This window comes from Centroberyx affinis, unplaced genomic scaffold, assembly GCF_046629955.1.
Source record: "Centroberyx affinis isolate AG114_WGS23_722 - 3 ecotype Tasmania unplaced genomic scaffold, CSIRO-AGI_Caff_v1 ptg005379l_1, whole genome shotgun sequence".
NCBI lineage: Eukaryota > Metazoa > Chordata > Actinopteri > Beryciformes > Berycidae > Centroberyx > Centroberyx affinis.
The window spans coordinates 170,475-183,696 of NW_027282687.1; the positions used below are offsets into that span (position 1 = coordinate 170,475).

The following is a 13,222-nucleotide window of genomic DNA, read 5'->3' on the forward strand; positions in this document are numbered from 1 at the left end:
ACACACATTCATAGTAGCCTACGTACTGACACATAGTACAAAGACAATAGGACCTCACATACTGTGCAGAGGGACAGTGGAAGATAGACTATACATATTACACTATGTTCAACACTCAATATTCAGCAGCTATGAGCATTCAAACACCATGGCACACAGTATGGTTGCAGCTATTGTGGGAGGTATAATGAGTGATAAGTATTGCATTGGTCCAATGCACCATGAGTAAGTTATACTGAATTGAATGTGATGCATGAATTAAATTATAAAATACCATCCCTCAGGCTAAAAAGTGTCACAGTGTACAATGTACTCTTTGTGCTGACATTATGGTGGTGCAACACTGTGTAACAACTGCTTTGGTGATAATAACTAGCATGGTGATGAATAGAGGGGTTAGCAGGGTGGTCTAGTGGTTTGAGAGACTGTCCTTCAACTGGAGGATCTGGGTTCAAACCCCAGTGTTGGAACGCATCTGCCCTGCTGAAGTGTCTTTGAGCAAGACACTGAATCCCTGCAGAGATCAGATGTTATTATTAGTGGCCGTAGGAAGGTTTACAAATGTTTCTATTGGATAGAGAGGAGTCCAGAGATTATGTGGGTTTGCTGGAGATGAAGTCTGGTCAGGGTCTCAGTTAAGCAAGGTGATAGCTCTTGGGAAAAAGCTGTTGAGGTGACTGGTAGTCTCGGTCCTAATAGAGCATTGAATCATAGTTTAGGTTGGGTGATTTTAAGCTAAATGATAGTTTAGGTATGGGTATGGGTTACTAGAATAGAGTTTGTTTAAGTGTTTTTATTTCTTAATAATAAGATTATGCTGTAGCTGTAGCACACAGGTGTTTTATGTGCTAGTCCAGTCACTGGACTGGGTTAGTCCAGTTTCAAACCTGAGTAAGATAAACAAGCACATGCATCATCTGTACTTCAGTGTTGTATTCATGCTTTGTCATTTATTACCCCTCTCTCTCTCTTTTTGCCATTTAAGTGCTCCCAGTGGAGAGCTTTACACTTTGGCGTATAGTAATTAATTGAGACCATCAGCATGTCCATTCATGTGCCTCCACTGCTGCTGTTGATCACTCCTAAACCCCTCAACAACAACTAGGGTGGGCCCAAGTTTATTGTTTGAGTTCAAATGTGTCTGTCTTGAACGAGGGATTAGGGGATTATCCCTCATTACCTTTTGATTGATCATTCAGGAGGGGTTGGAGTACTCCATATGAGAGTGTGTGATGTATAACAGGGACCAGACATCACATGCCATGGCAGCACGTCTTTATCGCTCTTCAGGATATCACATGAAACATTCCAGCATAACACACGTTTACACACACACAGCATCTGCAAGTCCTGCAGAGTTATGGATGCACAGTGTTGTGAGAAAGACCTGCTTTTCTGTCTAATATTGTCTGAGTGAACTGAACTTTTCAGATGGTAAATTGAAAAACAATGACAATAACAATTACACCTTCCAGTTCTATTCAGCAAAAGAGACGGGGTTCGTAAATGAGTATGTGGGACACATTTGACCTTTGAGTTTGGGAGCAGAGGACTGAGGAATCTGTGGGACGGTCACAGCAGGGGACAGGACTGGGTGCCAGGGTCCTGCCTGCAGAGAAAGGAGACTGGCACTGCAGAGCACAAAAGGCAAAGATGTGCCTGATCAGTGATCAGTCAACCAATACATTAGCCTTTAGAGCCCACTTGCACCATGGACTCTTGCGCAATCATGGCTTAACAAAGAGCGCTCTGATAGGACACTTGGGTTTGAACCGTTATCGCGGGGAAAGAAAAGAGGTCCCCACCCCACCTAGCCTATCTCATTACCAAGATAGAGGAGTAAACGTCATTGAGAGGACATTGATCTATTCTCGTCCTACTTTCATCGACTCAGTCAACCCCCCACCCCTCACCCCCAATCTTTCCAGCCATGGGTTATCCCGTTCTAAACCCTCCCGCCCCTCCCCTGAAACAGCACCTCAATAAAATCCATTCCCAAGTTGCCATCAAGAGAAGCGCGCAGCCTTATCACAGGAGTAGGCAGTGCGCAACAGCAGATGATGTCGGAATGATATTCGGGATTAATACAGGGTAGTGTGTCCTTTCCCTCCCGTGTGCCGGACTACCCTCGATGAAGGAACTTCTTTTCCAATTTAGTCTACCGACCAGTTACAGCCGTGCGTAAAATTGCAGTAAAATGGTGACAAACGCGTCCGCGTCGGCGGTGATCCTTTTGACGTGGGGCTACTGCGTGTTGGCCACGCAGGTCGCTTTTTCCAACTTCTCCGTGGACAACGAGGTGCGCTCCAGCTTCATCCAGCGGCGACTGCGGAGCCAGGAGCGCAGGGAGATGCAGCGGGAGATCCTCTCCATCCTGGGGCTGCCTCACCGTCCGCGGCCGCACGTCCACACCAAACACAACGCAGCCCCGATGTTCATGCTGGACTTGTACAATACGATCTCCACAGACGCAGAACCGCCCGGCTATTCTTACTACAAGCCCGTCTTTACGACCCCGGCCACCCCCATGGTGACCCCACAGGACAGCCGCTTCCTGGATGACGCAGACATGGTGATGAGCTTTGTCAATCTCGGTATGTTTCCAGTCTGCGTGGTTACTTTCACGAATCTATTCTATATAATGACAAAACACTATAATAATGCTTCAGGGACTTACAGTGTCTGTGTCCATGGTACTCAATGTCAGCATAGTGGCTTTAACGTAATTTATGGCATTTTATCTCATATGGTATCACTATTCCTATAAGGACTTATAGTATATTTGTGGCACTCATTAGTGAGTTTAAATGGCCGTATAATATATTAAGTCTTAATATATTATGTCCTATAATATTCCTACATAGAGTTAGTTTTCCTGTGCTATTTGCATAGTAGGCTATCTTTAAAAAAAATTAGTTAAGGTTCTTTGGAAAATGGTCAATCAAATCCATTTATCTTGGTCAGAGGCCTAAAGCTGTGATGCTCTATGTTGGATATGAGAGAAGACGGGTCAGGCAAGGTGAGGTATACAGACTATCTTACTACAACAAGTTGGTTTCCTTCTGAGGTTCCCACTGTCACTACAGCACCCCCGACACACACACACACCTACCCACACACACACACACACGGTGCAAAACACTCCACAGGTCAGGTCCTTTATGCAGTTCACCTGTATTAACTTGAGGATCAAGGTTTTCAATGCTGTGCTGTTTGTTCTCAGGTCCTTTACAGCGTTACAGAGTGCATTAGCTAAGTGCTTGTGTCTTTGTGATGTTGGAGCTCTCAGAGACACTGGGGCTAGGTCACTTTCTCTTTACTCAAAATCGAGCTGTTCTGCATTCCGAGTTGTAAATGTTATGACAACATGCCTGTATCCGATTTCCCCAGAATCCCTTCAAAGCTCTGGGGGAGAGGCTTTAGCGTGGCTTTGTTTCGCATGACTAGGATTTGAACGGGCATTTCTGAACCCCTAGGGAGTGGAAGACAAGTTGACTGAGATCAAGGCACACAAACTGCATCTAAACACATTTTATTGCTGAATTAATCTCTGTTATTGTGGATGTTTGTCTGTGTGCACACAGGCTTATGGCAATGTAAACTGTGTGTGTGTTTGGATACACTCACATCTATGTGTTCGTGCATCTGTGTGTATTTGTGTGTATGTTTGTTTGAAGGGCGTGAATCAAGGCGTTCACAGGTGGGAGTCGGGGGCTTACTCAGACATTATTGCATTTATAAAAGGAAAATCCTGCCTTTGTTTCCCTTGGAGATCCTACGGCAGCTCTGATATCACTATGGTGAAATAGCAGACGGCATGGTGCCTGTGGCTGCTATCCGGATGTGGGGTTTCATCCAAAACCAACCCTCCTCTTCTTTACTGCCCTTCTCCTCCTGCCTCAGGGCTTGGAGGAGGGTTACAGGTCAATATGAATAGATGAAGTCTGTTCATCCTAGATACGTGTCTCCAAGGCACCTTTAACCTTCCCCCCGCCTGTTTGTTTGCCTGTCTTTGAGATTGAATTGAAGCCTTCAAATGAAGGACCACTTTGGATTTTGGTGAGCCGCCCGTAAACTTGTAGTTGTGTAGTTAATCCAAAACATTTGGAGTGAGAATGTGATACATCATCTAAAAGCACAGAACATTTCATGTCTTCAATCATGAATGTGCGCAACACTACTTACATCACTTATGAAAACCCATAACAGATTTATGGAGTTCAGTTATGAAGAGGGAGGGAGCGAGAAGAGAGGAACAAAGGCACAATGAGAGGGTATTATTTCTCTCTCAAGTCCACCGTGGCCCCTGTCTGCTGATGATTGGCAGTGAGCTCCCACACTGTGCTGGAGCGAGTCTGTCTTGGTGGTCCCTGGAGTGATCGCTTCAAGACCAAACTGGATTATGGTATTTCCCTTCCAAAGACCACAGCTTCCAGTGCGAGAGAGAGAGCTGCCCCCCCCCATCTCCTCACCCCCATCTCTCAGTGCACTCAGGTATATCCTGTAGGGGGACAGTGCTTACTGTAGTTACATCAGCCACACTTGCTTAATTTCCTTAAGTAATTCAATGCATGAAAAGGAGCATTCAGATTTATTTATGCACTGTTCGAATAGTATGATATTTGGAAAGAGTCTGAAAAGCTTGGGGCATTATTCAAACCTTCTTTCTTCATTCATTAGATGTTATGTGAGCGGCTGCGTAGTGATATTTTGAAGTCTACACACACACACACACACACACATCACACATGCTACTACATGTATTCACCTATATAGACTGATAGCTGTTTGAATGCCAAACCACGAGTCTCACTGCAGCATCTCACCACCCAACAGTATGCATTCATCTCATTGTCATGTAACATCACTCTATGCAGCTGCTGTTCAGCTGCACATCTGTAGTTTTTATTACACACTTGCTAATAAAGACGTAGACTGAATGTAGAGTCCAAGCCTGACTTTACTCTCACACTGACTTTGCACCTCTATCAGTCACTGCTAGTCCACTGAGTGAGCCAACCCTTACTTGGACCGGCTTGTTTACTACTGAAGCTTTGCCTGATGTACATATGTGTTCAGTATGGGCTGTTCAGTGAGAACACACCTGCAGAGCATGGGCATAAAGCTCAATGCCAGACATGTCACTGCTTTTCATTAGAGAACAAAGGGTGCAAAATGTTTCTCATCAGTGAATGTTGTGTATGGAAAGTTTGCTATGTTCACTATGCATGTTAAGCTCACTTAACAGTAGCAGAAACGACCGTGCCTCTCAAGAACAGGAGGAGTATTGTCTTTTTGAGACCAAGCAGGTAGAAACCTGACTGTTAGTCCGGCTAAGCTGATCTGTAGGCAGCATAAGGAGATTGCACCAAGGATTTCTTTCCTCCCACCAGAAAATCTCATTATCCCTCTAATTATTTCTACATCCATGTGTGTTGCCAAATGAAGCCTTTCTTTTCCCTCCAAAGCCCCAATCTGTAATTGCAGAGTAGAATCCCCTGATGAATCGCTGTCACCTCACTGCTGGCTTTGTGTTTTGATGAATTGAATTGAAGACATTGATTAGACATTGATTGACACAGCTGTTGATATAAGAACTGAAAGTATATGACAGATAAACATTAGTTTTACATGTGTTGAAGCTGTAAACGTTATGTTTAAGACTTGTTTGACTAAGTTTGACTCTTAGTTTCTATGTATACAGTTAAGATTCATACGGCCAAATGGAGTCTGGATTGGAGCTTTAAAACTACATTCTGCAGTAGGTTTAGACATAACGAGGTGCTATGTTTGTTTAGCAAAGGCCTTTTTGGTGGCTCTGATAATCTGTGAGAAAGCAGCTTAGGTTGTAAACCAGGCAGTGTTGTCAAACTTGTAGACACATGCAGACATTCATGAGTGTGAGGCTGAGCAGGGATAACAGTTTTACCACTAGGTTTAATAAGTTCAAAAGCTTAGGCATCAGGAAAGGAGTAGACCTACTTGACTGATGCATCATATTACAGGAATAAAAAGACAAATGTTCTGTACTTTGACAGCCACATTTTCATTACTTATTGTTTTTGAAGGAAACTGTGATGCACCTCAAAAACCACCCACGTTGACTTGTAAAAAAATCACGCTTATTATAAAATTGCAATAGGTTAATGATAGAGCCATGGCTGTGTGGCCCAGCAGCGTCAGGAGTGCTCTGAAGTGTTGAAATGCCTCCCAGGGGGAAGTTTGCATATCTGAGGTCTGATCTCTGGAGCTAATGGTCCCTAACGTAAACACACCAAGTCCTTACAAGCAATTATTGCTTTCATAAAAACGCCCCTCGTTCCCTTCCAGCATTTAATTGCGGTCAAACAAATGACTAGCAGGGCTCAGAATGCACTGCTCTTAACGATGAGTGTGTTTGTGTGTCGTTAGAAGTGTTTTTAGAAGACCGCCAGTCAGTGTGTGTGGTGTTCTTTTGTGACTTAGTGTGAGCAAATTTTACGTTTGCAGTGTTATGGCTAATGTTGTATGTGTATGTGTGTATCTGTGTGTGTGTGTGTCTGCTTGCGTGTGCATGTGTGTTTGCCTGTGCCTGTGCATTAATCAGTGTGTATGTCTGTGCTCAAAGAGCCACTGAAACAATAGTGGGCCATCAGTGGGAGCGCTGGCTGATGTCATGATGATGTCATGGCGTATGCCAGTGGGCAGGATGTGTTTAAGGTGGCTAATCGCTGCTCCACTCCGCACACCTTCAGCGGAGACCTCCACTGCTCTTTCCAAGGACAAACACATTGGGTAACGCTGTACAAACACAACACGGAAAGCTCCAGGAAACCTTGGGGTCTTTCTGACCACCATTCTTCTGGAAAGTCTGAGAGCTGCAGTGCTTCAGCTGGCTCAGGACTGGGTGGAAACCCAGAGAGCGCTGTGGCAGCAGCGCTGCGAGCCACTGCTGCTTTATTTTACCCTCCAGAATGGAATAGTCAGAGAATGAAATCACTGGACAATGATACATAGCAAAATGATCTCAGGGGGTGTGGAGTGATGACAGTATAGCCTATGGTAGTTAAGTCATGAATTTGTGAGACTCTCTATGCCTTGTGTGTGTGTATGTGTGTGTGTGTGTGTGTGTAAAAGTACTGGCTGCTGTGGTTTTCCGGGCAATGCCTTAACAGGCCTTTTCTTGTGGTCAGCACATGTGTGCAATTTGAACAGGGAGCCAAATTGAGCCCCGAGTGTGGTTTTTTCCCCCCACATTGGCACGTATGGCAGACTCGACTTAAGTGATGTTTAGATCAATCACTCCACTCATGGAAGCCCGGGTTTCCTATTTTTGACGCGGTGCTTCCGAGATGTGGGCAGAGCGACGCGGATCAGAGGATTGTTTGATTCAACGACAGTTTTGACAGATATTGCAACCGCTGACCGGCTGGCCGTCTGATTGCACTCACAGCGGTCTGACGTTTCCTGCACATGTACAGACTTTCCCTCTGAGGATCAGAAGTATTATTTTACGCTGTGTGTGTGTGTCAGCTGGGAAGAAAGCAATCACCCATTTATCATGGTAGAATCACAGTTGTGTGGATTGTAGATGGAGCGTTTTTTAATGAATCACATCAGAGCCTCAATCAAATGTTGGTTTACAGCTTCGCGCCTCTGCCCAGGGGCGTAGCCAGGAATTATGGGCCCTATGTGACTCGGGGCCCCCCTTCACCTTCCTCTCATCCCTACACCACCCTTATTCCATCTATGACAGACATGTCTACCCATCCACAACTCACACCTCCACAACACACCACACACATTCATGTACTGATCAATTATTGGACATATTCCTAATTGAAATTATGGGTTTCGTGTGCTACCCAAAATCTGTCTATGGAGGACAATTTTGTTTATATCTGCACAGGAAAAACCTAGCCAAATTTTATTCCTGCTTGTTCAAGTTTGTCTCATATGACACAAGACAGCACTTGTAGTATCCATTTTTTATTTCATTTATTTATTATTATTTCTTGTAAAATTTAGTAGTAAAATGTTTATAAATTTACACTTGAGGTCCAGAAAAGGCATTTTACTTGTAGTCACACTTAAGGGGCCCTCTCTCCACCACCACCACCACCACCACCACCAAACACACACACACACACACACACACTGCAACACCCCAGGCTTAGTCTCTCTATCAGTCGAAACTAACCAATTCTCCTTGTTGGGTTTATGTAACATACATACAACCCGATCTCTCTCTCTCCCTTTCCCTCATAGTTGAACAGGATCAGGATCTCCTGTACCAGCAGCACCGAAGGGAATTTCGCTTTGACCTGTCCCGCATCCCAGAGGGAGAGGCCGTCACGGCGGCAGAGTTCAGGATTTACAAGGATTATGTCCGCGAACGCTACGAGAATGAGACATTCAGAGTCAGTGTCTACCAGGTGCTGCAGGAGCCTCCAAACAGGTACTAACTCTCTCTGTTAATGTTATTTTTCAGCTCCTATTCATTTCAAAGGGGGCCAGGTGCAAATTTCATGGGGAGGAGTTACAATTTTCTGTTTTTTTCCACTTTTTTTTGCGTTGCTCATACCTTTTATTCCTGGATTTGCTTCACTCACTTCGCTTGTATCAAATGTGTCAGCTCAGTCGTCTTTTCTCAAGTGACCTACCGAGTGTACACACTGACTGCATGTTTCGTTGCCACGTATGATTATCCTCTTACGTTAGTGACATAGTACAAGCGGTGTGGTTGTTGCCACACTGGGTTTAAATAAACACCCCAGTGCCTCTGCCTGCTTGTCTGTACGGCTGTGAAGACTGGTAGTTAGGCCGCTATGTACACACAGATCTGTCTGCTTCGGCTGCGTCTGTCTGCATTTCCCCACAGGTTATTTCTGCTGATGCTAGTGCCAGCGCCGAAGCTGTTTACATAGACATTAGTGTCAGTTACAGAAACAGAGCGGTCCTCTCCACAGCAGGTTTACTCTCACACAGTCAATTATAACGGGACAGACAACAGTCTCCCCAGAGGCCTGCATTTATCATATGCAGCTCCAGCCACAAATAACACCCTCATTGCTCATGACGTCATTTCACTGTCTGTCTGTCTGCCTGTCTGTCTGTCTGTCTGTCTGTCTGTCTGTCTGTCTGTCTGTCTGTCTGTCTGTCTGCCTGTAGGCCTGTTTTGTCTGTCGCTCTCACACTCCTTTCCACTCCTTCCTCCTGAGCTTGCCAGATATTCTGATTGAAGAATAATTCGACTCTACACCTCCACCCCCTCGCCTCCTTCCCCCCCCCAACTCGCACATACCTCCACCACCCCCCACGCTCAAGTCCCACCGCTCCACATGTTATAAAAACCTCTCCACCTCTGTTTAGCCTGCCCACCTCAGCCTGCTGGGCGGGGCGACCAGACAGCAGGATGGGGTCATGTGCAGACAGACCGTGGATGTCGGCCCCTCGCCGGTGACAGCGGGGCTGACGACGGTGTTAAGGGCAACACCATTGTCATTCGCAGACACGCGTAGACGAGCAGGCAGGCGGGATAAAAGACAGAGGTCTCCCCCGGGGGTCCGAAACTCAATCTGTAAACAAAGCTATTGTCTATGAAATCTGCCCTGAAGCCGGCATATATCAGTCTAGGAATTCTGTCAGTCTAGGAATTTTCTTCTTTGATAACGGCTGTTCGTTGTGGGGGATATACTGTATGATTTGGTGTGTTTCCTCTTGTTGGGGGATCTACTGGAATCACTAATCTGCTGTATTTGCAATGCATTCATTCCTCAACTGTCTATGCTAATTTTTGCTACATAGAACATGAATGGTTTACCAAATTCTCTGCTGAATCAATTAGCTGTGTAAAGAAGTTATATATAGGCTATGAGCAATTAGATTTTGTTATCCTGATTTATGCATTTATCCTGATTCAGTGTAAGCCGGTGTATGTATTACAGGACCTGTTCACTGCCTTGTGTAATCTCTTATGAACCATACCTGTGTCCTCCCCCCTCAGAGAAGTGGAGCTGTCCCTGCTGGACCAGCGAGAGGTGTGGGCTGCAGAGGAGGGCTGGCTGGTCTTTGACCTGACTGCCACCAGTAACCACTGGCTGGTCAACCCTGAGCAGAACCTGGGCCTGCAGTTGGTCCTGGAGGACAGCCATGGTCAGTCACTGTCATGGACCAACTCAATGGGGTGGGATCCATAGTCCAAAAACGAAAGTCTTTGTCCAGAGCAGTGATTTAATGCTGCTCAAATCCTGTGGTCAAAAGGAATATCACATATTGAGTAATCCTTCATAGAGGGGGGTCACAGATTTATGACTGTGGTTATTGTGGTCACATTAGGATAAACAAAATTATGGTTTGTGAGAAACTCAGAAGATGTATTTCTTGTAGTTTTCAAGGGTCGGTTGAGTGAGACTCATAACTCTTCTCCTCCACTTCTGTCTCATGTCTCCCCCTGTAGGCCAGAGGATGAACCCCAGGCTGGTGGGGTTGATGGGGGGCAGTGGGCCCCAGGACAAGCAGCCTTTCATGGTTGCCTTTTTCAAAGCCACTGAGGTACGCTTTCGCAGCGTCCGCTCTGCACATGGCCACAAGGGGCGCAACCCTAACCGCTCCAAACCCCAGAAGACTCCCCAAGACGTGCTAAAGGCAGCAGAGGCTGCAACAGGTGGGTTGAATTCCTCAAATCCCACCACCATAGACCCTGGCCATGGCCTAGGAGAGGAGTGCATAAGGAGTTCATCATATTATGACAAACATCCCTGCATGCTTTCATACATTCATTTGACTCATATTTGCATGTTTTCAATTTCAGCTAACCTCAGCAACTCCAAGCAGGGCTGTAAAAAGCATGAGCTCTATGTCAGTTTCAGAGATTTGGGATGGCAGGTACAATATACAACTTTCATTTCATTTCATTTCATTTCCAGTAATTCACTGGCAATTCACTGACACTCATCTGTGCTCTTCCTCCGCTCAGGACTGGATCATAGCACCGGAGGGTTATGCAGCATACTACTGCGAGGGGGAGTGCGCCTTCCCTCTCAACTCCTACATGAATGCCACCAATCACGCTATTGTGCAAACTCTGGTAAGTCGTGACCAGTCCCTTATGACAGCCTCCATTCTCTATGAAGACTTCTCCCTGATCTGTGCTTCACTCTAACCACAGGTACACTTCATCAACCCAGACACGGTTCCCAAGCCCTGCTGTGCCCCTACCCAGCTCCATGGCATCTCTGTGCTCTACTTTGATGACAGCTCCAATGTCATCCTCAAGAAGTACCGCAACATGGTGGTGCGAGCCTGTGGCTGCCACTGACCGCTGTTTCCCCTCCTCTCGCCATTTTAGCGGATCCAGCGGGGTTAACAATGGTGGAAGCGGAGGAACCTGAGACAAGAAGTGATTCACTGCCTGGTCTAGGAGGAGCTGCTGCCTCAGGACTCGCTTTAATCTAGTGTACTGTTTTATGACCTATGGCTCGGCTATGCACTGAGCTGTCCATACAGTATTAGCCACTACCACAGCCCAGTCGGTCTATTGTGCCAGGACTCTTGGCCATAGAGAACTGTTGGACAAAGTAGTCGCTTTTTGTTTTCCTCTTCGTGTGACTGGAGAAAGTACACGACATGGACTTTCACCAGCGTGGCGTTACTTCACAGGCTCAGAAACAAACACTTAATGCTAGAGAGCATGCATTTAATGTTAGAAGTGTACACTGAGAGGTCAATAACAATGTGTTTTGTTTGCAGAAATCATATAATGTGCCTGTTCAAAAGACAAACACATCTGAATTCTGTCGCGTATGTTGAGTATGAAACATTGCCTGGGTGGAACTGTGCATCTGACAATGGATTTCACGGCACATAAAAGTTTATACATCCATCTTCCAGTTAAACAACTGTATTTTTTTTTTTTGCGAACAGCTGGATCAACTTAGATCCCAACGAGAAAAAAACACCGTCCTCCCCATCTGGCTGCTTGTCTGTGCGCTGCTGATATAGAGGGGCTCAGTGAGAATTGACAGCTCAGACAGTTAATAAGTGTGTGTGGGATTGATAGGGTTGGCTGTTGGGCCCGGTTTCCTGGCTGAGGTGGTGCAGACATATATCACCGGGCCTGCGAGAGGCACACGGTCTCCGAGATGCAAGTGATTTTGTCCACAGCAGACAGGCAGCAGGTTGTGCGCCATCACCCTCATTTCAGCTGCCTTTTGATGTCAGGCCAAAGCTGCAGGTGGGCGAAGGGAGGCTGTATTTTTTTTGTCAAAAACCAAATGTCAGATTACAGCGGCAGAATAAACTGAAACTATCCAAGCTGCAGCAAGTGTGATGGTTTTACCTCAGTTGGCCGTAGTGATGTTCCACACTGGCAATCAAAGCATTGCTGGCTGGTAAAAGGTTAATGTTTTAATGTGTAATCAATGGTATATCAAGATTTTTTTTATAAAAACTATTGGATACTGGATATTTATTTACCAGTCAGCTCAAATATTTTACAAACATGTTAAGAAGCATCTTCACTCTGTATACTGTAAGGAGCATCAGTACAAATGGCAAAGCAGCTATACAACCAGGCAAATAAAAGCATTCACAGTGACATCCACTGACAGGCTGAAAGCTTCACACACAACCCACACTGTTCTAAACACAGATTTTATCTGTTACCTTAAATAGAAAAAAGAGGTAGGAAAAGTGTAAAAACAAAACCTTGCTGATACATTCTAAACAGTTATTGATTCTTAATGTGATAATTTATGAATATATCTTGGGAATGTTCACTCAAGAGTTGAGGAAATGCTTTCAACAAAATGGTCGTCTGGCATTAAATTAAAACTACAAAATTGTTGAAGTTGTTGGTTATTGCTTATGACGTAGTAACATGTTAGATGAAGCAATCATCTTTTAGTTGGAAATACTGAATATTAAACTAAATATTCTATCTGAAAGAGAGACTAGGCTGAGAAACTTCAGTGGCTTTGTGTGTTTTTCAACGAAAGTGGGCTTATTTTATCAGAATTGTTAGCAATACTATGAAAGCTCACTCTGGGGTAAAACCTCAAACAAATATTCTTTAAGCCTACAAGGTTAGTCTCAAAATGTTTCTCCTCTGGTCACTGTTGCCCATCGTGTAGCAGTGGAGTAGTGTTTGTGGTTTCAACTGCAGTTCATCATGATGAGTCAGATTTTCTGGGATACAATTTTTCTTATAAGTGGTGAGTAGCCTAATTTGCAAGGCAAATAT

At 45.1% G+C, this 13,222-nt stretch overlaps 1 protein-coding gene across 2 annotated transcripts; it reads left to right on the forward strand.

Annotated features, from left to right (window-relative positions):
• Positions 1 to 2,197: 2,197 nt before the first annotated feature.
• Positions 2,198 to 11,299, forward strand: LOC139667244 (bone morphogenetic protein 7-like). Of its 2 annotated transcripts, XM_071546691.1 has the most exons (7): positions 2,198 to 2,594; positions 8,248 to 8,437; positions 9,986 to 10,134; positions 10,439 to 10,645; positions 10,793 to 10,866; positions 10,958 to 11,068; positions 11,150 to 11,299. In XM_071546691.1, the coding sequence occupies exons 1-7, from the start codon at positions 2,198 to 2,200 to the stop codon at positions 11,297 to 11,299; spliced, it is 1,278 nt and encodes a 425-aa protein (XP_071402792.1). The 2 variants fall into 2 exon arrangements, with proteins under 2 accessions (XP_071402792.1, XP_071402793.1); XM_071546692.1 differs by lacking the exon at positions 10,958 to 11,068 and having other exon boundaries at positions 2,336 to 2,594.
• Positions 11,300 to 13,222: the final 1,923 nt, after the last annotated feature.

Excerpts from the sequence above, each read along its gene's own strand:
- LOC139667244 (XM_071546691.1), top strand. The coding sequence starts at position 2,198 with ATGGTGACAAACGCGTCCGCGTCGGCGGTGATCCTTTTGACGTGGGGC. Across the intron at positions 2,595-8,247 it reads GATGAGCTTTGTCAATCTCG|TTGAACAGGATCAGGATCTC; the intron begins GTATGTTTCCAG and ends TTTCCCTCATAG. Across the intron at positions 10,646-10,792 it reads GGCAGCAGAGGCTGCAACAG|CTAACCTCAGCAACTCCAAG; the intron begins GTGGGTTGAATT and ends TTTCAATTTCAG.